The sequence below is a fragment of the Pristiophorus japonicus genome, chromosome 16 (genome assembly GCF_044704955.1).
Source record: "Pristiophorus japonicus isolate sPriJap1 chromosome 16, sPriJap1.hap1, whole genome shotgun sequence".
NCBI lineage: Eukaryota > Metazoa > Chordata > Chondrichthyes > Pristiophoridae > Pristiophorus > Pristiophorus japonicus.
This window is the reverse complement of record NC_091992.1, coordinates 90881584-90909263: the sequence shown is the minus strand read 5'-3', so window position 1 is coordinate 90909263 and position 27680 is coordinate 90881584. Positions and strand designations below refer to the sequence as shown.

Genomic DNA, 27680 nt, shown 5'->3' with positions numbered 1-27680 from the left:
GTTGCACTTTATAAAGGAGGTTTTAAGGGTGTCCTTGAAACGTTTCCTCTGCCCACTTGGGGCTCGCTTGCCGTGTAGAAATTCCGAATAGAGTACTTGCTTAGGGAGTCTTATCTAACATCTTAACTAACTTACATATGTGATATCTCCCACAGTAATTCTGCAATCACTTTAAATAACATCTTATCACATCTCTCAAAATGTTTTCAAAACAAAGCATTAATTTGAGGTATTGTGGCTGTGGTGGCCAATTGGCACATAGAAAGATTCCACAAAAAGTGCTGGGATGAATGACAAGTGAATCTATCTGTTGTGGTATTTGTTGAGGGAAAAATGGTGTCCAGGACACCAGAAGAACTACTTGCTGTCAATTTCACAGAGCTGTCAACATTAGGGAGACATATGATCAAAAAGACAGATTCCAAACACATTTAAATAAATGTTTATTTATGAATGAGATCTGCCGAATAAATGCTGAAAACATTTAGACTGTCTTTTCTTGTCACCCGGTTAGCTTTCTCAACCTCTTAAGCACATGATTAATTTCACAGCCCTGGCATTCTGAAGGTTCTCAGTTCAGGTTCGATTTGGGGAAAAAAAATCTTCTCTCGAAAATAAACAAAAGCTTTGGCAGACAAACAGCGGCAGATTAAGTATCCTTCACGGTAAATACTAATGAACCCTGAGACCTCCAAAGACTTCCATCACATTCACCCAATTATATGTCAACTTTTGATAAGTTGGTTACTGCCTTGTACCAAAACATCTCCAATTTGAGTTGCTCTTTCTTCCCCTCCATCACTTTACATTCAATTCTTCAAATGGATTTTGGTGCAAAAGCATTCCAATGAAATGAGACATCTAGATTTATATTAAACAGATCGGCACCCCGTCCACCACCTTAAACATTCACTCCCTCCATCACTGATGTACTGTGGCTGCAGTGTGTACCATCCACAAGATGCACTGTAGCAACTTGCCAAGGCTTCTTCAGCAGCACCTCCCAAACGCACAACCTCTACCACCTAGAAGGATAAGGGCAGCATGCACATGGGAACACCACCACTTGCAAGTTCCCCTCCAAGTCACACACCATCCTAACTTGGAAATATATCGCCATTCCTTCACTGTCGCTGGGTCAAAATCCTGGAACTCCCTCCCCAACAGCACTGTGGACCGAAGTTTCGGGCCGCGCCAAGAATGGCGCAGCCCCGAGCTGGACGCCTGTTCTTCGCGCCCAAAAGTGCGCAGGAAAAAAACTGCGAGATTCTCCGGCTCCTCGGAGCTCTAACTCAGCTTGGCGTGGTGCGCAGATCACAGCGGGGGGTGGAGCCATACACTCGCGCCGATTCTGTAAGCAGTGGGGGGCGGGTCTAATTCAAATGAGGCAACGTCGTGCCGGCAACCCTGCGTCTGCGCGTTGGAGCGTGCGCGTACGCGCAGTGTGAAACAAACATTGACACTCGGCCATTTTTAAAGGGACTGGAGGAAAAGTGAAGATTTGACTCTTGGACCCCTGGAAAGGCTTGTGATTTAATTTTTATGATATTTTTGTGTGTGAGGGAATGCTTTTAGCAGCACTGTTGAATAAATCACCTGCTGAAATCAGTGAGTTCAGCTTTTCACTGCTAAACTTGCAGAACCGGTGCTGCATTGGTGCATGCAAATTAAGGACTGTGTGTTTTGAGAAATAAGAGTGCCAATTCAACTTTGCAATGGATCAACGTCCACCAAGAACAAAGAATTTCTTGCATGAGGAAGTGGAGATATTAGTCAACGTAATTGAGCAGAGATGGCAGGAGCTAGATACCAGCAACAGAGGTCGAATAAAAGTGCCACCAAAAGAAAAGAAGAAACAGTGGAACCAAGTTGCAGAAGATTACTGCGCAGTGGTGCATACCATGAGATCTGGAAGCCAGTGTAAAAAGAAATGGCACGACCTTGGTCAAGTAGTTAGTGTAAGTAATATTTCCCATTTTTAATTTAATCGTAATTGTAACCTGGCTATCTGTATGTCCCACCTTGCAGACTGACACACTCTGTAAAAAGTTATATTTTACTCTTTGCAGAAGAAATTGGCCCACAGCAAAAGGGAGGCAACTCGGACAGGAGGAGGCGTGCCCAATCTGCATCCACTGACACCCTTGGAACAGAGGGTAGCTGCTATGATGAGTCATACATGGAGAAAAGCAATCAGTACAGCACAAGCTGGGCCCGCACGTGAGGAAGAGGGTAAGTCCTGAAAATGCATCGTGGCCCTTTAAATCAACCTGCTGCCTGGCCTGCTATGTGTGAGAGTACTCATGCCACCCATCCGGCCCCCTCGCTTGCTGTTAAACATTTGACTGTTCTGATGTATTTTGTAGAACATGATGATGATGATGATGATGATGATGATGATGCTGCTGCTGCCAACCCTGAGGATCCTGAGGGTAGAGAACAAGAACCAGTACAACCAGATGCGGACGAACCAGACTGGATGATGGCAGCGATGACTGAAATGTCTGCAGGGGAGAGCTTCCAAATTAATGTTTATGAGCCCCCATCAAGGGGCATCAGAGTTTCAACCGCTAGCATGGGTCTTGGTTCCACCTTCCACAGTTTTGATTCTGATGTTGTGGGTCCCAGTGGTGCTGCTGGTATAATGCAGCATTCTACAGTCAGTGCACTACCGTCTGAGCCTGCGCCTGCCTCTCGCATAGGTTCTGGTTCCACCTACTATGGTTTTGATTCCAACGCTGCGGGTCCCAGTGCTGCTGCTGATATCATGGAGCAGTTTACACCCATTCGTCCAACATCCCAGCCCACGGCTCGCACTCGAGTGCTGTCGTCTGGAACACCGAGCGCCCCACCATGCTAGCCCGAGCCTCTCCCTCTAGTTCTGCCGCCTGCAACACAGAGCGTCCCACTGTTCCAGCCCGAGCCTCTCCCTCTAGTTCTGCCGTCTGGAACACAGAGCGTCCCACAGTCCCAGCCCACGCCTCCCTGTGTAGTGGTGCCACGAGGCAGACCCAGGCAGACGAGAAGGAGATTGGAGACACACTCTCCTGAGATGCAGTGTGCAACAGATGCGGATCAGCTTGTGGCATTGGGTATGGAGACGAATGAGCTTACCCGATCACTCATCGGTGGCGTCAGTGCAGTGGGTGAAGAGTTGACGGTCCTGACGGGAGAAATAGCAGTAATGACATGGGAACTTAGGGAGGGAATGTCCGAGGGAGTGCAATTGATGGCACAGGCCATCAGCGAGGGCATGCAAGTGTCGGCACAGGCCGTCAGGGAGGGCCTGGTTGAGGTAGCTGCTGCAATAAGGGCACACAGCCCGGCCAATCAAATGACACCCCCATGAGGAAGTGAACATTCACTGAGATATGGATGAGACATGGTTGCAGCCTTTCTTTGCTGCTTTTGTTCTTGTTCTTGATGTAGCTGTAGTAGCGTTTTTCAAATTGAAATTGTTTTGTAAGTTTTGTAACTTTACAACTTATAAGTGATCTTATGGTTTTTAAGTGATCTTATAGTGTAAATGCTCTCACATTTTGTATCTTATTTAATTTTGCACCTAAAAAGTGATCCTGAAGTTTAAGTGTTCTTAAGAGTGTAAGATTTTTCACATTGAAACTGTTTTGTAAGTTTTGTAACTTTACAACTTATAAGTGATCTCAGGGTTTTCAAGTGATCTTATAGTGTAAATGCTCTCACATTCTGTAACTTATTTAATTTTGCATCTAAAAAGTGATCTTGAAGTTTAAGTGTTCTTCAGAGTGTAAGATTTTTCACATTGCGATTGTTTTGTAACTTTTGTAACTTTACAAGTTTATAAGTGATCTTAAAGTTTTTAAGTGATCTTCAAGAGTCATATTAAAAAGTAAAGTTTGATACAACAAATATTTTATTGCAGTGACGTTAACTTTTTAATAAAATATTTTTTCATTAAAACTGTTTCATGTTCCATTAACACAACACAACGTAGGAACAACTGCAAAGAATAAACATGTCCATGCGCAACAGTGGTCACAGAGCCCTCAGGCATCAGTAGTTGAAGTGTTCACGGATGAGCTGCTGGCGCAAGGCTCGAGCAATCGTTAAAGGGGCACGATGGACGGCCCTCCTCCGACCTCGTGCTCCGGCATCAGGCACTTGCATGCTTTCCTGATCGTCGTCATCATCCACATCCTGCTGTTCCGTATTATCATCATGCACTGGACCCTCACGTTGGTCTTCGGGTTCCACTACCAGCTCCTGCTGCTTCATGATGGCTAAGTTATGAAGCATGCAGCACACAACAGTGAAGTGACCGACAATCTGAGGAGAGTATAGCAACTGTCCTCCAGAATAGTCCAGGCATCGGAATCGCTGTTTCAATATGCCAATGGTCCTCTCAATGATGCTGCGCGTTGCAATGTGTACCATGTCGTATTGACGGTCAGCTTCTGTCCGTGTCACGCGTAGGGGCGTCATGAGCCAGGTGGTCAGGCCGTACCCTTTGAACCCAGTAGCCAGCTCTGCCCTTCTCGCTGCTGCTCAAACATATCAGATATTACGCTGTCGCGTTGGATGAACGCATCATGGGTACTGCCAGGGTATCTCGCATCGACTGACATGATGCGCTGCTTGGCGTCACACATGAGCTGCACATTAATGGAGTGGAAACCTTTCCTATTTCGGTACTGCTCAGAATCCTCCACAGGTGCTCGCAAGGCTATGTGGGTACAATCAATGCAGCCCTGTACCTTTGGGAAGCTGGCAATCCTGAAGAAGCCCACAGCCCTCTCATGGATCGCTTGTGCGGTCATTGGGAAATTGATGAAGTAAATCCTTTGCGCATACAGTGCAGCCGTGACCTGGTAAATGCAGGCATGTATTGCACGTTGAGAGATGGCACATGCATCTCCAGTTGTAGCCTGAAATGATCCCGAGGCATAGAAAGAAAGTGCAGCTGTTACCTTCACTGCAACATACAGGGCAGTTGGCGTTCTGCTTCTGGGCTGCAAATCTGCTCTCAGCATATCACAGATCTCAGTGACAACTTCTCTGCGAAAACGCAGCCTTTTCACACAATCAGCCTCGCGCATGTCCAGGTACGAGCGCCTGGTTCGATATTGTCGACGTGGGTAAGGTCTCCTGCCCATCAACCTACGGGCTACGACGTTCCTGGTGGGGTGAGCTCTAATCAATTCTCTCCTATGCAATGAATTGATGGCGAACCATTGCATAGTACGTGGTGTTGACAATGCAGCACCCATTCTGCAAATTTAAGTATAAAACTGTCTATGTGGCTGCCTCTCCCTGTCCCTGGCCAAATGGCCTCAGTCCCCCTCACAGCTCAAAGACTGCTTGATTGCTGTGTCTTTGCCTGCTGTCCAATCACTGACGATGCTCCTATCCCGTGGCCAAATGGCCTCAGTCCCCTCACAGCTCGTATCTTCAGCTGCCGTCGAGCCACTGGCGCCGCCCCTATCGCGTGGCTGAATGGCCTCGACCCCCTTTGAAAGCTGCGTGCATGTTGCTTCCTCGGCTGCCGGCCAGCCACTGACGGAAGGAAGGCCTGCCTGAAGCACCGCAGCTCGAAGACTGCTTGCTGCCGCTGTTGGGGCTGCCGTCAAGACACTGACACCACACCCCTGCCTGTCTCCAACATGAAAGGCCTGCCTGAAGCACAGCAGCTCGAAGGCTTATTTAATGGATTATTTAATCGTTTCTTTGCTTATAAAGTTTTATTCAGGTTGGATCTTTATCTGTATAAGTATGTCTGCTGAATGATTGTAGAATTTAATGACTTCCCTTCCCCCCACCCCTCTCTCCCCACCCCCCTCATTCCCTACACCTGATTTGTAACCTACGCCTGATTTTCTAAGTGTAGACAAGGTTTTTTCGAGCGTACAAAAATCTTCACTTACTCCATTCTAAGTTAGTTTGGAGTAAGTTTTCACTGCCTAAACTTTCAAAACAGACGTAAGTGGCCGGACACACCCCCTTTTGAAAAAAAAATTCTGTTCCAAAGTGAAACTGTTCTAACTGACTAGAACTGGAGCAAACTAAATGCCGAGAATTCCAATTTCTAGGATACTCCATTCTAAACCAGTTGCTCAAAAAAAACAGGAGCAACTCAGGCCGATACTTGGCCCCTGTGGGAGTACCTTCACCTCACGGACTGCACCACCATCTTCTCAAGGGCAATTAGGGATGGGCAATAAATGCTGGCATTGCCAGCGTCGCCCACATCCCATGAACAAATAAAAATAAATCCCTTTCATGTCATATTAATAGATCATATTTAGTCAACACCTTTTTGTTTGAGGAAGAAATGACGAAACACCTCATGTCTTGTGGACTGACCCAAAATACCTGAATAGCGTCCTTATTTCACATGGCTTACTGAAGATTCTATTCGAGAAACAGACTGTTCAGCATCTTTAGACCGTGGTGCTGTGGATCATTCTGTGTATTTATAAACACACAAGGAAAGCAAAGCACACTCATTTAAAATTATTTCAATGATATTTAATTGGCGTCTAGAGCGCTCTCAACATGGCTGATGAGGTGGGGCTAAACAGGATTAATGGGGTCATCCTTTCATAAGGGATGCCCTGTCAGGGACCAGTTGATTCACAATGTTGTTCAATTGGTAGTGATGTGTTTTGCTTAATGGGAAAGATCTGATAAATAGGACAATTTAACATCCACCTGGGCATATCCTAATTAACTTCTCAAAGGAACTGTAAAATCTTAATTTACTGCACAAGGCATCAAACATGAAGAGGATTCACTGGTAGTAATGAAATGGTTTATATATATCGAACACTGTTTGAAATATAGGACTGTGTTCGCCAGGGACCTTCTTATGTTGTCAAACACTGGAAGAATGAAGGACTGAGGTGGGAGTTTAACAAGAATAAGCTATTCTTGTGGTTCTTTTGATTTATCACTGGTGTTCAAGAGAAACATTTGTTTTACCCCAGTTGTCCCTCTCATGTCCTGAAGTTATTGACTCACTGGCTATGGTTACATAGGCGCTAGCAACCTTTTAGTACTCCACCCAAGTAACAATTACAGGTACAATGTCCGGAATCCTTGGGACCGAGTCCGTTCCGGTTTTTGGGTTATTCCGGATTTCAGACAAGAAAATCAATGGTCTAAAATCCGGCCGGGTTTTGAGCGGCGAGGTCCAAAATCCGGCAAAACCCAAAATCCGGTACGGATTCAGACAAGGGTTCCGGATTTCAGACTTGATTTTTTTGTCTGAAATCCGTAATCCTCAACCAAATCCGTGCCGGATTTTGCCTCAAAAATATCCGCTTTTTGGACAATAATTCAGGATTCCGGACGACTCCATCAGCTATGCACATAATGTCCGATTTTCGGACAATTCCGGTTTTCGGAGTTCCGGATTCGGGGCATTGCACCTGTATTACGAGCAGTTTATTCTTCCCTTGCTGGGCCCAGGAATGCGGAGACCAATTCTGGCATCATGCACGCAGAGTAAAACTGCAGTGCATTGCCGGAACAATGTGCCTTAATATGCATTTACTTTGCTATCTTGACCCAAGTATGCTTAATAATGGGACTTGGTACCAACAGTGTGAAAACAAAATCACTAGCCTCAACTTGAACAGAAAAATACACAACAAAAGTAAATAATAAAACTAATAATGATCTCAGTTACAACAACAACAACTTGTATTTGTATAGTGCCATTAACATAGTAAAACGTCCCAAGGTGCTTCACAGGAGTGTTATAAGACACAACAAATAAATTTGACCGCGAGCCACGTAAGAAGAAATTATGGCAGATGACCAAAAGCTTGTTTAAAGAGATAGGTTTTAAGGAGCGTCTTAAAGGAGGAGAGAGAGGTAGAGAGGCGGAAAGGTTTAGGGAGGGAGTTCCTGAGCTTGGGGCCCAGGCAGCTGAAGGCACGGCCACCAATGGTTGAGCAGTTATAATCAGGGATGCTCAAGGGGGCAGAATTTGAGGAGCGCAGACATCTCGGGGGGGGGGGTTGTGAGGCTGGAGGAGATTACAGAGATAGGGAGGGCCGAGGCCATGGAGGGATTTGTAAATAAGGAAGAGAATTTTGAACTCCAGGCGTTGCTTACAACAAAAATGTTGCTCACCCCCTAACATGATACTGAGCCACATACGTCAACAAGGGCTCGGTTCATCCCTCGTTCTGTTCTCATTCAGATTACCTCTAAGCCACTACATAGGCTGCCAATTTAGTGCCAATGAATTCATTCTTAGTTCCTTTTTGAATGTTGCAATCTCCCAGCTAAAAGGAACTAGCCTGAGACTGGTCAAACTAATGTCACACAAGATGTCACACCCAGTTGAGTGAAGTAATTTTCATCTCATCTGCCTTGGCTAGATGCTTGGAAAGAGGGTATTCTTATTGACCATCACTGTGCCATGCCGTATCTGGCAATAGTGACACTCCCACCTTATTGCATTGGCAGCACAATCTTGTAAGAATCTGAACAAAGTAATGTTGGATACAATGTAATTCTGAATGTTCTCTTTCAAATATAATAATGCGTTAGCTAATCAATTATTAAATCCATTGCATTTAATTGGCCATTGTAGTAGACGTTTAACAAAAATCAATATGCCCTAATTAAAGGAGTGTGCTTTGCATGAAAAAAAATTTGACAAACACTTTTCTCTGTTGGCAGATATATAATATCCATCCCAAGATATTGTTTGTCACTTGAGCAACATAACTGGAACAGATATGGCACATGGTTCTTCTCTTTTCCCAGGCCAAATAGGGATTAACTAAATACTTCTTCATGAGTTTGATCCCAGTTGAAAATCACAACATGATCTGCCATACAGGTCCTAAACTGTGCACACTTTTTGTTTTAAAAGGTTCTATTTAGAGTATATTCTCGATGCACAATATTGTGCTTTCTCTCTAACTTTGGCAAGGCTGCTATTGTGGAATCCAGATTCTAAGCAGCATGGCTATCTCGACATGAATTTCCCGCAACAACCAAACATGACAATTGTCAGCATTTTGTGGGCCAAGCATCCAACCTTGCTGAAAAATGTCTGTGCAATCAGGGCCTCTGCGCCCCACCCGCTGAGTCTGATGGATCCCAGTGGTAATGGGCGGGATGGGAAGTCCTTCTTATACTGTAGGCTCACACCAGTTTGAGAACGGGAGTTCCAACCTATTCAAATACACACAACTGTGTGAAGTTGCTGTACTTACCTAATAGATAGAAACTATACATGCCAGAAAAGTTAGGTATTGTCCATTCCAAGGTAAGTACACTTTTAAAGGCGTGTTAAGTCTTAATTACAGGTAAACAACCTCTCTGGCACTGAAAATTAACTTTTGCAAGTGTGGAGTCCCATTTCTTCAGATTTTAATTATTGTTGGAGACTTAAAAATATATATATATATATATTAGAGAACACAAAGGAAATCTGTGTCTGGAGGCAGAAGATGTGTGTATGATTTTTAATGAATACTTTGCATCTGTTTTCACAAAAGAGAGGGACGATGCAGACATGGCAATCGAGGGAGGAGGAGTGTGAAATATTAGACAAGATAAACATAGTGAGAGATGAAGTATTAAGGGGCTTATCAGCTTTGAAAGTTGATAAATCCCCAGGCCCGGATGAAATGTATGCCAGGCTGTTAAGAGAAGCAAAAGAGGAAATAGCAGAGGCTCTGACCATCATTTTCCAGTCCTCTCTGGCTGCAGGTGTGGTGCCAGAGGACTGGAGGACTGCTAATGTTGTACCTTGTATACAAAGGGAGAAAGGGATAGACCGAGTAATTACAGGCCAGTCAGCCTAACCACAGTGGTGGGAAAATTAATGGAAAAAATCCTGAGGGACAGGATAAACCTTCATTTGGAAAGACATGGATTAATCAAGGACAGTCAGCATGGATTTCTCAAGGTCCCACATGGCAGACTGGTCACGAAAGTAAAAGCCTATGGGATTCAGGGCAAAGCAGCAAGTTGGATCCAAAATTGGCTCAGAGGCAGGAAGCAAAGGGTAAGGGTTGATGGGTGTTTTTGTGCCTGGAAGGCTGTATCCAGGGGGGTTCCGTAGGGCTCAGTGCTGGGTTACTTGCTTTTTGTGGTATATATCAATGACTTGTACTTGAATGTTGGTGGTATGATTAAGAAGTTTGCAGATGATACTAAAATAGGCTGTGTGGTTGATAATGAAGAAGAAAGCTGCAGATTGCAGGACGATATCAATGCACTGGTCAGGCGGGCGGAACAGTGGCAAATGAAATTAAATCCGGATAAGTGTGAGGTAATGCATTTGGGGACGTCTAACAAGGCAAGAGAATACACATTAAATGGTACGGCACTGAAAAGTGTAGAGGATCAAAGGGACCTTGGAGTGCAGGTCCACAGATCCCTGAAGGTAGAAAGCCAGGTAGATAAGATGGTTAAGAAGGCATATGGAATACTTGCCTTTATTAGTCGAGGCATGGAATACAAACGCAAGGAGGTTATGCTTGAACTGTATAAAACACTAGTTAGGCCGCAGCTGGAGCACTGTGTGCAGTTCTGGTCACCACATTACAGGAAAGAAGTGATTGCACTGGAAAGGGTGCAGAGATTTACAAGAATGTTGCCTGGAATACAGAATTTTGGCTATGAGGAAATATTAGAGATGCTGTATCTGTTTTCTTTGGAACAGAGGAGGCTGAGGGGAGACCTGATTGCAACGTATAAAATTATGAGAGGCCTCGATAGAGTGGATAGGAAGGACCTGTTTCCCTTGGCAGTGGGGTCAACAACCAGGGGACATAGATTTAAAGTAATTGGGGGGAGGTTTAGAGGATATATGAGGGGAAATTTCTTCACCCAGAGGATAGTGGCAGCCTGTAACTCACTGCCTGAAAGGGTGGTAGAGGCAGAAACCCTCACCACATTTAAAAAATACTTCAATGTGCACTTTAAAGTGCCGTAACCTACAGGGCTACGGACCAAGAGCTGGGAAGTGGGATTAGGCTGGATAGTTCTTGGTCGGCCGGCATGGACACGATGGGCTGAAATGTTTCTATTTCTTTCTATCCCTCATCTCTCAATCCAATTTTTCCTTCCCTCTCTTTATTTCGCTTTCTGTAGCTGTTTTGACAATGAATTTGTTATTCTAACTGACCCTTCCTGGTTCAGACTCTGCGATTCTCATTAACGATTCTTTTATCTGATTGGTTAAGGAAATACACAGTTGTTCTCCTTGTTCACGCAGGTCCCAGATGCCCTGTAGAGGGCGCTACACTTTTGGGCTCTCTAATTTGCAGTAAGTTGTAGTGCAAAGCCCCTTAAGAAAGTCTATGCCACTGAGAGTAAGTCCGTCCCTTTTAAAGAGTTTCAACACCATCGGTAACCTGTGCACTCAACTCCTGAATTTACTTAGCTGCAGGAAATATTCGCACTGAGCAGCTCTCGTTTTATATTTTGTACTGCTGAATATCAGAAACAAGCTCATTCATTCATGTATTTTTTACTTTCGTTAAGTAGATGCGTTTAGAAGCTTGGTTAATGCCAGAATTTTGCCACGGCCTGAAGTGTTTTACACCCAATATAAACCTGGTTTTAAAAGGCAGAAGACAGAAATGCAGAGAGGAATTTATCAGCTGTGCAAGTGATTTGAGCAGTCACAAACCATCCTGTACAGCACTCCATTGCACTCATTTTAGATTATGAAAGGATTTACAAGGTCAGGTCCTGAATAAGGTCACAGGGAGTTAAACATTCTAGTTCAGCTACTGTGGCTCATGTACATAGTATATTAAAAGGCTAAGGCACTATTTACACTGAAATCCAACTGGACCTTAATTCATGCTATAGACCAGTGCACTGAATCTAATGGATAAATTGCAGTATCTCACAAAAGGATAACTGACATCTCCTGCCCAATAACATGAAATTGGTATCAAAATGATCACCATCTGACTAAATAAGGCAGTCTCACTTCAGTGAGTCATCTCTCTCTATCATTACCTCTGGGATTTATTGACACAAGTTTATCCTAAAACTGTCTTAAAATCAGACAGATTACAGCATGTTTTTGGTACCTGCTGTCCAGCTTCGTCAATCAGTTTGAGCCATTTTTTCCCAAAATAGCTGTGTGAGGCAGTCTACCATTGGAACCAGGTCATTCCAACAGTTACTGCTGTTAAAGTCAGCAAATTCCACCAAATATTATTAGACCCAAAAATCTGCAGGGTGTGTGCAGAGTGGCTGCTGTTTGCAGGAGTTTCCAGTTTGCCTAATAAAGGGTGGAATCTCCATGTTGGCCCTTACAAGGCAAGTGCTGCCAAGGAAGGGAGAAGGGAAAGGTGGGGAGCCCCTACACCAGGACTTCCCACTAACCTGGTTCAGCCAGGACATTGTGTATCTCAGGAGATGGGTGAACAAGTGAGTTGGAGTGCACTGGCCTTCAGATGGGTGGAAGTAGGTTGCATTTTGGAGTCCAGGCCAGGGACTTGGTCTGGATCCGGAAGGTAGGTACTGTAATGTATTTGCTTCATGGGGTTTTTGCTTAAGAATTCATAGCAACACATTGCTATTAAGAACTAGTTGGTTTATTAGCAAAGGTTTAACAATCACACTACACATTACCAATTCATCTACCAGGCTCACAACCACCTGTCCCATCGTGGATCCCCTGAACCCAACTGGCTGGGGTTTTACTGAGTCTTGTGAACATCACATGACTGGTTAAGCCACTCCCAACTCCACAACTATTTAAAATAAATTATAAATCAAGTGCCCCCTTAAAAGGGACACTAGAACCGACAAATTAACAAATTAAACTTTAGACATTTTACACTCAAATAAAATTTGGTTGCCGGGGGTGATGATGCACTCCAGTCCCTCCGGTGCCCACCTCTCATGGAAGGTCATGAACATACCGGTGGACACCGCATGCTCCATCTCCAGTTACAACCTGGCTTAAATGCATCCGCAGAAGAGAGGTAGGCAGTCGGGCTGAACAACCCCCTGGACCAGTTGATGGCCACCTTGGCCAGGCCCAGGAGCAGTCCTATGAGGAGGCCTTCTGACCTGCCCGCTCCCCTCCACATAGGATGCCCAACGATCAGGAGCGTGGGACTGAAGTGCAACCAGAATTTGAGGAGCAGCCCCTTCAAATAATGGAATAGGGGCTGCAACCTCACACACTCTACATACACATGGAACAAATCTGCCACCAAGCTCATGGTCTATAAGGCTGTAGTAATACCTGCCCTCCTGTATGGCTCAGAGACATGGACCATGTACAGTAGACACCTTAAGTCACTGGAAAAATACGACCAACGATGTCTCCGCAAGATCCTACAAATCCCCTGGGAGGACAGACGCACCAACGTTAGTATCCTCGACCAGTCCAAAATCCCCAACATTGAAGCACTGACCACACTTGATCAGCTCCATTGGGCAGGCCACATTATTCGCATGCCAGACACGAGACTCCCAAAGCAAGTGCTCTGCTCGAAACTCCTTCACAGCAAACGAGCCAAAGGAGATATTACAAGGACACCCTCAAAGCCTCCCTGATAAAGTGGAACATCCCCACCGGCACCTGGGAGTCCCTGGCCAAAGACTTCCCTAAATGGAGGAAGTGCATCCCAAGAGGGCGCTGATCACCTCAAGTCTCATTTCCGAGAGTGTGCAGAAATCAAACGCAAACAGTGTGTGGCAAACCTGTCCCACCCATCCCTTACGGCGAGGATGAGGTGTAGTAGTAGTAGGAGTAGTAGTCGGAGGAGTAGTAGTAGTAGTAGGTAGGTAGGGTCAGAGATCAAGCATGTTATTCCCTAGTGTCGGTTCTCTGAGCACCGGACACAGATCCAGACTGGCAGCTATTTCGTTCAGGTCTCAACCAGCTCATTCAATAGATAAGCCTTTTGGGCTGAATTTTCCACTCCTTCCCCCGGGTTTCACCCCAGAGCGGCGTGAAAGGCAGTGTTCATGTCTCCTGCACCGTCGCGATCCTCCGGCCTGGTTTTGTGGCAGCACTGAGCAGTGCCATCGGGAAGCGTGGTGCCGGCTATGCAATGCCTCTGGTTGTGACACTGGCAGGAATTTGGACTTTTCCCCGACCAGTCCGCCCGAAAGTGCGGCCGCAATGACCGCCTGGGAAATCAGCGTGATCTAGCATAGCCGCCACAGAGGAAGATAAAGTACTCCAACGATAAGTGCGAGTGTTTGTTCTTTTAATTTTTTTTTGCGATTTGCGTTGTGGTGGCGTAGGCAATGTTTTGGGAATGTCGTTGTGGTTTTTTTAGGTTCCCCCAACCGCACCCCCCCCCACCCCCCCAAGGCCTCTCTCGGATCGCACACGGGCCGGCAGTTTAGTTCACGAGTTTCCCATTTTTGCACCACGAAAGGTGTACGACGCCTCCCTTCGCGCTGCGCCCTCTACACAAGACCCAGATGCGGAAACTTCCTTACAAAAGCGCAAACTATTCCCGGCTGGTAACTTTCCTGCCCCGCCTCGGTTGTTCGCCCCGAAAACCGAAAAGCCTAAAATCCAGCCCCTGATTTTCCACAATGAGATTATAAACACTCTCCGGATCCATTATTATACAAGATGCAGGGTACTGCTTTAATCAGTAGAAATTTTATGTGCTCAATTGTAAACAACCATTGTACAAAATTGCTCTTAACGTTTTATTCAATTAAATATTTGTTACAGTTTATTGACCATATAATTGGGGTTTTAGGATGCTCTACAAATGAGGACCAGCCAATCAGATTTGCAACACATAACTATTTGCTTTCATTTTCATTCCCTCTTCTCAGCCTCTCCAGGTGGCAGCTAATTCCCAGGTCAAGTGACCAGCTGAAAAACTGAAGCATCTATTTCCATTAGAAGGCCATGCTGGCTGCACATTGTAGGGTGCACCCAGTGCCCTTCGGTACTGACCCTGCTGGAGTTTGTAGGGTTAGCAGGAGAGCACCTTACTAACGGGGAACAGAACAGTCATCTCCGGTGCCCCACCGTCCTTGAGACAGGGAAGTTGCAGAGGCCGGCCTGACCCTGGTCACATTCCCCTCGACCCCCTGAGCAAAGTGGTCAATCATTTCTTTTTAAAATCACCTGTGCCTGGAATTTCGTCAGGGTTTTCCCAATCCTCCCCCGTGACTTTGGTGGAAGATTGGCAGAACCACCAAAGAAACTATATAAAGAGGCTAAAAACTGCCTTTTGCACCGTTTCCCCAGGGTTTCCACTGGTCTGTTGGTCTGTTATTGGAGTTACAGTGGGAGATTAGGAGAACCCCCCCTGTGGAAATTTCAGCGGATGTTTCTTGAAGGAACTGTCTACTTCTCTGGCCTGGACCTCACTGGTGCATTCACCTCAGTAGGTGTGCCGGCTTCCATTGTATAACCGATCTCAATGAGGCAAAGGCATGGGACTTTCTCTTTTAGGGAGTCACTGCCCTGGCTCTGCTTCCTTGACATAATTTGCTCTTACAAGCTATGGTGGGGGCAGGGGGGTGGGGTGAAGTGGGTAGGGTTCTACTATCTCCTGTAGGAATGTTGAAATTCCTGATGAATTTCTGTCCCCACTTTCAGCAACCCCCCCCTCCCCCACATCCAGCAACCAACCCACTGCACCAAAATGTAGCTTTTCAGCTTTACGTCTCTGGCTATAAGAATGACCAAGCGATCGGTCAGTGTCGCTGTCTAACCAGCCATAAGGAAATACATGAGAAAAGCTCAGACTGACTGTCCCACTGATCCCTCCTGTGGAGATGCTGCTGCCAACTGCTTGGTACCGCCGCACGCAACATCACCGAGACGGGAAACCCACTGTAGGAAGTCCTGTGATCACGAGCACGGCATCACCCCACTCCATGTCACCTTAGTGCACATCTATGTTTAAAATGAAGGTATATTCCTATAAAACGAGGGGGGAAATTTAATGCAAAAATGTGGGAAAAGTCTATTATAGTCAGCTTGAAACATTCTTAACCCATGTTTCTACCATGGTCATCCACATCAGATTGCTATTCCAGGGAGAAATGTCAGGAATCTTTCCACCTTGAAGGTTTGTCTGATATTTTTTTTCTCCCTAGGTGCCCCTGACAGTATACATCGTCCCTCGTGCAATGGAAGAAGTGGGGCTGGACAGACCCAGATGTACTTTTCTTATCATGTGCTGAATGCCAGCCTGTGTTACAGGGACCAAGATGCTCACAGCTCACCCTTACCTTTAGATCAGGAATGCCGTAGCCTTTTCGTAAAGTGATCTGGAAGACCTCCAATGAACTGATGTAGGCCGCAAGCCTGGTAAGGCTCTGCTTACCACTCCCACCAACGCCAACAAGCAGGGCGTTCCCTCTGGGAAACTCCAATATCCGATTAATTCGGCAGCTGCAACAAACAAATCGGTGAGGAAATTACTCAATTTTGACATGTCTTTTGCATCACGACCATTACTGAGGTGAGGGGGAAAAAAAAGTTTTTAATATAAAATTGTGCATATTCTTACATGTGGCTCATTGCGTCCTCAAAAAGAACCAAGCTCATGGCAGCATTCATTTCATTGTAACTGCCTAGAACTTCCATCAGAATTTTGTTCAGGGACTCCCAGTCCTGAACAGGCACGTACTTCGGTTCCCCAACACCACGAGCAAAGTGGCAGTACATGTTCATAATTTTAGACTTTTCCAGTGTCTCCTCCATGTCCTAGGAAGCAAAAGCCACCGGTCACGTTTCTTTTTTGAGGAATCAGTGTGGGTTTGTTTACCGCATTGATTTTCCTTACACTTTAAATACTGCTGCAGTATTTTGATTTGAGTAGGGCAAGATCATTAAACCTGCACCAGGTAAAGTGCATGAGCAACAAATTCCTGGGCACGAAAACAGAGCACCCACTGGGGGTCATTAAAATATTTTAATCAGCAGCCCGTTTTACACCTTGCCCGGTTTTCTTTTCTGTGCAAGACCAAATCCCTGTCACCGGTTTTATGCTGATTGATAGAAGTTAAAATTACCCCAATGTTCCTGTAAATAATCCCATTGGAAAAGCAAAATGAACCTTCTCAGAAGAAATTAAATCTGTATTCTGGCTGAGTCTTGCACATTGCATTGTTTCTATCAAACACCTATGTAGAAACTTGTAGGGGGAGGGGAGGTTACATAACAAGTCTATGTTAACCAAAGACGCCAATGTTTCTGAATTTTAAAAACATTGGGCCTGAAATTCCGGCCTCGCCGGGTCCATACGGAGTGCGCACGGACCCAACAAGGCCTCGCAAAGGCCGGTTTGCTGGGCACGATGCACATGCGCCAAAAACGGCTTTTCCGATCTGTCAAAATTTCTCGACAGATCCTCCGCATCCCCGGGAGAAGGACATTCGTGTGGGCAAGATTGGGCTATTTGCCCATCTCTTACCCAGCAAATGTCCTTCAAACTTTTACACCAGGTAAAAACAGGTGTATAGCTTACTTTTGCCAGCGTAAGAGTTTTAAAACATAGAAAAATTAAATTTAATCATACATTTTTATGTTAAAAACCCTGTCCATTAAGGTAAGTTTCTTTTAAACCCTATTAAAACACATTAAAAAAAATGCAAAAAATATTTTTTTTTCTAAAACATTTAATTAACTTTAATTTCAATTCATTTTAAATATGTGAGGTTTTTTTTAAATTTATTATGTTGTGTTTCTTGTTTTAAGGGCTTACTTTCATTGATAGTATTATTGATGAGAACACTACCTAGTGATTGTGGTCCAGGCCCACGTGACTCCAGTACGTACAGGGGAGTCATCTCCCCGTACGCTGAGCATCGAATGAAGGCCTCCGACCGGAGTCGAAGGCACCTCTGTGACCACCAAGAATTTTCTCAAAACATTTTCGGGTCGTTGGCGTTCGTCCGAAGGAAGCCTCCGACCGCAATTTTCTCCCCATTGTTTTTGCCCATTTTCTATTATGTTCCCTCTCAATGGGGATCCATGCACCATTCTGTGGCAGAAACAGATGGGCGAATGGCTGTCTTCCAGTCCTCTGGTGCTCTGTAGAAAATGGACAAGAGAAGTTGTGTAAAGTGGTCTGGAAGACCTCCTATGAACTGATGTAGGCCGCAAGCCTGGTAAGGTTGGTTATTGCTCTACATCCTGTTTGATGGCCTAGACCAAGAATCTCACCACGCGGCAAATCACAGCACATAAATCTGCGTCCTACTACATTGTGGTGCCCTCTCAACAGACCTATAAAGTGCAGGAAGGAGGCTGAGGCCAGACCTTTTGAAGATTGGATATATTTTTGTTGATTTCTCTTCGTATCTAAATGGGAAATGTTCATCAAACACAATTCCCCACTCCCCAGTTTTCCCTCCACCTTTCCTGTGGATGTCCACTCAAGTTGGAGCCTGGTACCACAGACACTGAATATCCTGCTGTACCTCACCCAAGTGGCCATACTTCATGTGTGAGTCGAGACAGTGAAGCCGAGATGTTTCAAATGGCACTATTTTGATGCTGGCGGTAACCCATATGAAATAAATAGGCTACCGCTGGTGTCAAAATATCACTGAGTGAAACATCTAAACCTGAGTGCCGTGAAAATGATGAGGAGCCTGTCCAGTGCAAAGCCAACTTTCATACGCACAAACTTTCCAGCAGATATCTCTTGATAATGAGAATCCTGGCTGATTTTTTAGTCTTTCTAGTCCAGTGGATACAGATCCATTAACTCCTGAACCTTCCTACTGCCACACTAGTCGATATCACCAGGTGCAGCATAGACTGAGGAACACATTTGGCACTTTTAGGTCTGCACAGCCAGCGACCACATTGAGGAGTGCACACCATCTAAACCATTGGGATAGCTTCAAACAAATTCATTTTCCATATTTTCCATAGCATATGCTGAATGGTTTAAAGGGAATATCTTGAATGTCAGAGATGTCCTCATAATCAGACTTGCATTGCTAAACCCCTCGAGCTGCGGTACATACATCAAAGAACTTCTTCACCAATTCTGTCTGAATTTTATCAAAGATGTCAAAGTCTTTCTCTTCCACCATCTTATCCCTGTAGACTCGATTAGCCTCGTGCTGATATAGCTTGACCAGATCTTGAGAAGTTTTCAAACAGTCAGGGGTGCTGAAGAGAATACCCTGTGAAAAACACACACAAAAGCAGCATTAGTATACCAGCAGTGTGTGAATAAGAAAGACTTGCATTTATATAGCGCCTTTCACGACCTCAGGAGCCAATGAGATACTGTTTTTGTTTGTACAAGTATACTGGCATTCTGTAACTGAGCAATAATGCAGGTTTCATAGTCAATCAGGCTCTCCATGAAAAGTATTTCACAGTTTACTACCTTGGAACATCCTTTCTGGAACCTATAATAGTTGGAGGGGGTGGGGTGGGGGCTGGTGGTGGGGAGAGCCAGACTTCAAAACATTCATACCTCTTTCACGCAAGTATTCCTACAATATAATTTAGTATTTCTCTGTACGTCAAACATTGTTGGACCTGGATTTACAGGGGGTTACATTTTTAAAGGTAACAGAGGACTTGAATTAGGTTAATTGGGCAGCCCTGTTAGGTGGGACATTAAATTGAATACCTTGGTAAAAGGAATCCATGTTTGATCCTAGTGATAAAAGAAGGGTTAGTGGTAAACAAAGCCACATTGGTTAATGGGTCATGTGCAAAAACAAGTCGTACTGGAACAACATTACTTTTACAGCCTTAAAGAAAATAGTTCTGAGGAAAACAGGACAGGTTTCCAGCTCAATCAAAGGCAACAAATACTGTTGTTACAGCAGCCAGAAGGTCATTGGAGAAGACGATTGTGGATAGCTGTGATAGCAATAGTAAGAACAGAAGAAATAGGAGCAGGTGTAGGCCATTTGGCCCCTCGAGCCTGCTCCGCCATTCAATAAGATCATGGTTGATCTAATCTTGGCCTCAACTCCACTTCCCTGCCCTCTCCCCATAACTCTTGACTCCCTTAAAATCTATTTTAGCAACATTAGGAGTCGCACGGCCAGTAAGGACTGTATAATGCCATTGAAGGATTCCTCAGGGCAGATTCAACAACAACAACTTGTATTCATATAGCGCCTTCAACGTAGTGAAATGTCCCAAGGTGCTTCACAGGAGTATTATGCGATAAAAATTTGACTCCGAGCCGCATAAGTAGAAATTAGCGCAGGTGACCAAAAGCTTGGTCAAACAGCTATGTTTTAAGGAGCATCTTGAAGGAGGAAAGAGAGGTAGAGAGGTTTAGGCAGGGAGTTCCAGAGCTTGGGGCCTAGGCAACAGAAGGCCCGGCCACCAATGGTAATAATCAGGGATGCTCAGGAGGGCAGAATTAGAGGAGTGCTGAAAGTTCGGGAGGGAGAGTTGTGGAGCTGGAGGAGATTTAGGAGATAGGGAGGGTCGAGGCCACGTACCTACATGAGGAAACTTCATTATTTTAAACATTCAGGTGGACTCCCAAGATATAGCAGAGGTTTTAAATGGTTCCTTTGCATCAGTCTTCACTACAGAAGAGGATGCTGAGTTATGCGTTACTAATAATATATTGTACAACTGACTTTATATAGTTGAAATTGACAAAACATGCAGATTTAGACCTGGATAGAATAAAGGGTCTCAAAACTAATCCTGATGGCAAGCTCTTGAGACTACTCAAAAAATACATGGGGGCTGTGATCACGGAGTTCCTTGCTCATACATTTAATAGCTTGCAAGAGTCTGGCATTGTCCTCATGGACTGGAAGGATACACATGTGGTGCCAACGTTCAAAAAGAGCAGTAAGTAAATGGCAAGAAATTTTAGGTCCATTAATCAGCTGGTTCATTGAGCCTGTTCTATATAGCCATGATGCCTTGACCATCACAATATACAACACCCAACAGCCATGTGATCTCCTGGGAGACAGAAAAATATTTTTTTTTTAAAGCAAGATCATTTTAGGGAGAAACAATTCCTCTCTAATCTCTTTAGGTGATCAAAACTACTCCAGGAGACCACACTGATCACAATTTATTTTACTTATTACTCTGCTTAACTTATCTGTGGTCCAGCTCTCTTCTTGAAGGAATGCAGCTATCTAATTGAAACATTCTACCTACATGAGCAAAGTTCATTGTTTTAAACATCTCTATCAGATCACCCCGGAGTCTACACTTTTCTAAAGCAAACAGTTTTTAAGCCTATCTCATGCAACTGAAGAGTTTTAAGATGGGTATTATTCTTATGGCTCTCCTCCTGAACCTTTTACAATGCATCTATATCACCACCTTGTGAGGGACCTTGTCTGGGCATTGTATTCTAAGTGGGGTCTAACTGAAGTCTTATACAAGGACAAAATTATATGTTTTATTTAAATTGACTGGTCCTGGCAATGCGACTTCGCAATTGCTTCACGCATGCGTCATGAATCTTAAAGGAATTATAATACAGGTGCAGCACCAAGAATCCAGAACCTTCGGGACCGAGGCCATTCCAGATTCTGGGCTTTTCCGGACTTTGATCGACTTTCTGACATCACGAATCTGGAAATACCCAAGCCCTGGTTCAGGTATTTCTGGATTTCGGAATGTCAAAGAGTGGCAGGGGGGGCGGGGGAGGGGGGAGTGCCTGCCGAGGAGTTGTTCAGGCCGGCCGGCCCCGTCGCGGAGGAGGTGTTTGGGCCGGCCGGCGAGGAGGCCCTGAGGTAAGGGCAGCGAGTGGGGCGAGGCAAGTGGAGGCAAGGCCCGAGGTCGGCAGGGTCGGTGAGACCGGATTCCGGATCATTTTATGGATTCCGGACGACCCGGTCACCGATCGGTCCGGAGTCCGGATTCTGTAACATTCCGGATTCCAGAACTCCGGATTCTCGACACTGCGCCTGTACTAAGATCTCTTTCTTTCTCAATAAACTGACGTCCTTTACCCTGTTGGGTAGAAGTATATTTAGCATTGGTCCTGCCTATGGTCATAACACCACATTAATCCATGGTCAATGCCATTTTCAAACTGAATCCAGTCCCCATCGTATCTCGATCCGCTTGGAGTTATTTATTTTCACCAGGGTTCTGGAGGTCTGTGTTACAGAAACTCCGGGGTCACTGCAGGGCAATTCAGAGCGGGCCAGATCAATGCAGCTGGCCACCGCTATGGGGCTGGACGAAGCTTTAAAACTCGGTGGGAAAGATCGGGAGATAAACCACGTGTACCTCATCGACTTATTAAACCCAGACAGGTGAGTGAGCTGCCGAGTTTTACCTGCAACAGGTGAGTAAGAAAGTAATTTGTTGCTATCAGATGGCAGTGCCCTATTTCAGGAGAGGAAATGAAAAAGGAGTTTGCGTGAATTTTGAGCTGAATGTGAATCTGTTTTTTAAAATAAAATAATCCTGCGGCAGATAGGTTTGAGAGATCAGGCTTTCAATCATTAGGTAAAGCATTTTAGCAGAGGAAAGAAGATTGATTAGCACAAGTTTAACTTACTTTTATTAGCTACTTTTTAATAAATCCAATATTGCACCAGACATGGATTTATGGTTTTAGTCTTATTGCTGATGAAAGTTAATAAAAAACCTTAATAACATAAAAAGTGGAGAAAATTGGAGCTTACTTTTGAAAATCAGAATTCTGGCATCGAGCTTATATTTTTAGCAATGTTGAGGCACCTCATTTTCTGCAGGGTAACCCAATTACCCAACCCAATCTCACAAAAAAGGTTATAAAGTTTACAATGTTACAATGTTTAATGCATTTTTTGATTCACCTTAACCATTCCTGTGTCGTGTCTCATTTGCAGAATAAGAGGGGGAATAGTCAACATGGTGGGATGGAGTGGTCAGTCATTGCGCAACCATGCCATTCACTCTTCAAGTGAAGCGTTCAATTATGAGCTGCGGATGTAAGGCTTTTGCAGTGGCGAAATTTCCACGATGCCTCCCCTGTGGTTGTGGTGGGAGTGGTGGTGGCATGAGTTCCTCGCCAGGTTCCTCTTCCTCATCTTTCTCCTCCTCCTCCCCCCCCCACCCTCCGCCCCTCCGCCCGAGGTGGTCCTGCAATCCCCTTTGGCAATTCCTGTCCCCTCATGATGGCTAAGTTGTGTAGCATGCAGCACACCACAATGAACTCAGAGACCTGCTGAGGGGAGTATTGTAGGCAGCCTCCAGAATGGTCCAGGCATTGGAAGCGCTGCTTGAGCATTCCAATTGTCTGCTCGACGATGTTGTGTGTGGCTGCAAGGTATGAAGTGAATAGTGACAGTGTAATGGCTTCCGGATTTCATCCAGCCCAATGATGTGACCTGCCGCACACGTACTGAGCTTTCCAAGAAATCAACCAGGTGTAGGGGGAGGGGAGGGAAAATGTGATGTGGGTGTCAAGGGGGTGAGGTTGGAAGAACGTGATCCATCCTATCATCTGGATCATCTGCTTGCCCCCATTCCCCCCCCCCCTTTAGAGCTGGATCACCTTCTTCCCCCATTCTCCCTGTGCCCTCCATGCTCTTTACCACCCCTCTCCCACCTCCACCCCCACCCCCGAGTTCCTGGCTATCTTTTCCCCACAAGTTTTTGACCTCTGCTCTCCTCCCTGACTCCCCATCCTCTCTCGCTCTCCCTCTCTTCCCCCTCCTCGCCTTCTCCAAACCCCTTCGCTCACGCCCTCTTGCCCCCTCCTCGCTCTCATGCTCACGCTCTCTCCCCATCCTCACTCTCTTGATCTCCCTCTCTTCCCCCTCCTCGCCCTCTCCAACCCCCTTCTCTCTCACCCTCGCCCCCTCCTCGCTCTCGTGCTCATGCTCTCTCCCCTCCTCTCTCTCTTTCTCTTCCACCCCCACCAAAGGATCCAGTGACCTTCTCCGCACGGAGCCGAGGAAATCGTGGCCCATTGCAGCCACGACTGTTGGGTACTGCGCATGAGTAGAAGGCTGCGAAGATGTTCGTTCAGATAACCACAGTGAAAAAAATTAGAGGGAACATTGATGATGGGCCTCAACCTGAAGTTGGCAATGTTCTCAGTCGTGATCCTGTGTGCTTTTGGGTGGAATCCCGAAGGAGATTTCTCCACTCTCTCTTTGTTTTCCTATATTGCTGGCTGGCTCAGGAATAATGCTCTCAACTACTTCAATTCTTCTGATCTACTGACACATTTTCTGGAGGGTCCATGGTGGCTAGACAAAACCCCACAATCGAGTTTTATGTTAAATTTGCTGCTCCAGATTTAGTATTACTCAGGGCGTTAGCAAAGCATTATACTTTTTCTTACTTTTGCATATTGAATGAGGTTAATCATCCTGTAATTAAGTGAAATCTGTTGCATTGATTTTCCACAACCATCCGATACAATAATTAATCGTAGGCTATCTTAAGGCCTGGAGACCAAGAATGTGCTAATGTCACTGTAATAAGCTAATTGCAGTTCACAAGCATTTCTCTTCAACCCCTAGACAATACTGTGAAGTTCATTGAGGCGTTTTTAATGAAATAAGTGATGGAAATTCAGAGAATGGGTCACAATTCAGACAAGGAGTTCACTGAAAGTGCTGTCCTAGTGTAGCTTGCCGTGATGCTACTGTAGGAACTGGCTAAGATACTGGGCGACAACCACAAATGAAAGGCCAGGCTTTGAATATTTTCTATGTTTTTAAAAGTTTAGACAATAAAACACAGTAATACATTGCAGACTAATAGGCAACGGGGACTGTTGAAAAGGCAGTAGTCCAATGGTGCGCTTGTCCAGCAGATATTGTGCAACTAAAGTGGCATTTCAGTTTGTCGAATGTGTGGGCTCGATTATGGGGGTGACCATGAGAGAAGTTATCCAGTGGAGACCTCAAATTGCAACAATTCACTTCTTTTGAAATGATATAATTGTGGAAAATTTCTAAATATACAGTGCTGCAGGCTTGCTCTCTATGTTGCAGCTCCAGCCAAACTCCGTATGCAGCAGTTACTGCTCTGAAATCGACGGCAGTATTAACTTCTGATGAAGGGTCATCGACCCAAAACGTTAACTCTGTTTTTCACTCCACAGATGCTGCCTGACCCGCTGAAATTTCCAGCATTTTCTGTTTTTATTTCAGATTCCAGCATCCGCAGTATTTTGCTTTTGTATTGTTGTGGCAGTATTAACTCCAGCCGGTAGTACTATTGTTAATACTGCCTGGCTCCAACTGAAATTCAGGACAAAGCTCCGGGCATGCCTGCTCACACCCAGTGTTGTGAAACTGTCTCTGCCCTTATAGAGGGGGAGAGGTTCCACACCACTACACGTCTGAGTCAGGACTATAGTTACCAGCTCTGGTTCGAATGTATTCCATGAAAGCCTGCCTCCCCACACTCTCTGTCAATTGGTCGCCTGATACATCAATCATCCAATCATGGTGGCTACAATACCCACAGTCCTGTGTGCACCACTTTAATGGAGTATCTCCGCAAGATCCTGCAAATCCCCTGGAAGGACAGACGCACCAACGTTAGGCCAACATCCCCAGCATCGAAGCACTGACCACACTCGACCAGCTCCGTTGGGCAAGCCACAGTGTTCGCATGCCTGACACAAGACTCCCAAAGCAAGTGCTCTACTTGGAACTCCTACATGGCAAGCGAGCCCCAGGTGGGCAGAGGAAACATTTCAAGCACACCCTCAAAGCCTCCTTGATATAGTGCAGCATCCCCACCTTCACTTGGGAGTCTCTGGTCAAAGACTGCCCTAAGTGGAGGAAGAGCATCCGGGAGGGTGCTGAGCACCTCGAGTCTCATCGCCGAGAGCATGCAGAAATCAAGCACAGGCAGTGGAAGGAGTATGCGGCAAACCAGTCCCACCCACCCTTTCCTTCAACGACTATCTGTCCCACCTGTGATAGAGACTGTAATTCCCATATTGGACTGTTCAGTCACTTAAGAACTCACTTTGAGTGGAAGCAAGTATTCCTCAATTTCGAGGGACTGCCTATGATGATTGGAGTGTGCTCGCGTCAAGGCTGCATTGCATCCTGGGCCTGTCGCGGCGCAGCTGTTTGTGGCTAATCTGGCCAGAGTGTAACTGAAGAAAATGTCCGTGGTGATTTTTCTCCCGGGTTGTTCAGAGGAATATCCAGGAGATTAACGTTTGATTCCTGGCCAATCCTGGAGGGTTGGCAACACTAGTCAGATCCCACCAATTTTTAACCAATAAGGGAATTAAGGGTTCCAGGGAGCGGGCGGGTAAGTGGAGCTGAGTCCACGGCCAGATCAGCCATGATCTTGTTGAATGGCGGAGCAGACTTGAGGGGCTAGATTGCCTACTCCTGTTGTTAATTCTGATGTTCTTATGTTCACCCCTGGACTTATACTGAACTTAACTCTTGGTGTAAAGAAGAAATCACCACTTCACCACAAACAGCAGCAGAACAGCACTGTCAGTGAACTCCTTAGTCTGAATTATTACCCATTCTCGGACCTTTTTTGCTTTTTAAATCACTTTATTTCATTAAAAGCACCTGGATGAACGTCGCCGTGCCAACTGCTGTTATTTTTGCATGCCCTACATCATTTGGCAGCCTGCAACATCACTAGTGACACAAAACTGGCTCTAACTGTACATCCTCCCATCAGGTGCCACTGAAGGGGAATGCAGAGTGATTGGAAACGGGGGACTACATATAAATCAGTTAACATTTACTCCGCCTGCAACAAAAAATAAACTGGTAATAAAATAGCGATATGCCAGTTTTTGAATTAACTGGAAGTACTGTTGTGAAAGGAAATGCAACTTAAATATGTTATTAAAATAGATCATAAAATATAATTGGCAGAGGCCTCTGAGCACACTGGCATTTCACTTATTTTCTTGCCATATGGTAATAAGTAAACCTACTGATGGTCAAACTAAATGTTCGATCAGCTTTTGCTGAATAGTGTCTGACCCAATTCTGTTTGCAGTGGCTACTATCCCCCACTTGACCTTGATATCAGACACTCTTCCTCATTACTCCTTTTAATTCCCCAAGCCAGAGTTCTCCTGCAGCTCATGAGAGGGTAAGATGCTGCTTGGCATCCTGTCCATGCTTTGCAGTATTTTCTTTCAAAACTGTTACAAAGCCAGTTCTGCCAGATTGATCCCTTTATTTTTGATTTAATGCTCGCAGGTGTCCTGTGGCGTTGCTCGCGATATCTCAAGTGACATGTTGTTTTATATTGACAATGTATTATTCTGCTGTTCAGGTGAAGCTGTGTTTTAACTGCCCTTGTCCCTTTAAACCCATAAGCCTTCACCTCTGTCACTGATCAGCACTTGAGGTCAGTCAGAGCTTAATTGCAGTTTGACGAAGGAAATATTAAGATGGGATGGTAAATTTCTAGCTCCAGGTCAGAAACAAACCAGCCTGAATTGTCAGCCTTTCCTTCTGTCTTTTATACACGTGACATTTAACAGTGTGATGCACGCTCTCTTAAACCGTTCTACAGAAAGACATATTACTTTGAGAAAAAATAGTTCAGAAGAGAACATGACCAATTCATAATTTAAAATAGTTAATTTATCCAGTTGCTTTACCAGCTTGAATTGGGACACTCACTGCTGTAAAGTTATTAACATGACTCTGAAACGGTGTTTGATCAATATGCAAAACAATGATATTACTTGTACAGCAAAAGCACTAAGTTCTATCCACATTTCTTTTTGAATCCCCAACCCTCAGCAAAATATTTTCTCCCCTTCTTCCTATTTTCTCTCTGATGTGCT

At 45.1% G+C, this 27680-nt stretch overlaps 1 protein-coding gene across 1 annotated transcript in view; it reads right to left on the bottom strand.

The window, feature by feature from the left end:
• LOC139226208 (dynein axonemal heavy chain 9-like) overlaps positions 1–27680 on the bottom strand; it is a 373005-nt gene that overhangs the window by 24824 nt on the left and 320501 nt on the right. Inside the window, exons 42-44 of the mRNA XM_070856837.1 lie at positions 18949–19110; positions 16479–16675; positions 16198–16360 (exon numbers count right to left, since the gene is read on the bottom strand). Of these exons, the coding sequence (XP_070712938.1) occupies positions 16198–16360; positions 16479–16675; positions 18949–19110 (522 nt within the window). The remainder of the gene's footprint in view (positions 1–16197; positions 16361–16478; positions 16676–18948; positions 19111–27680) is intronic.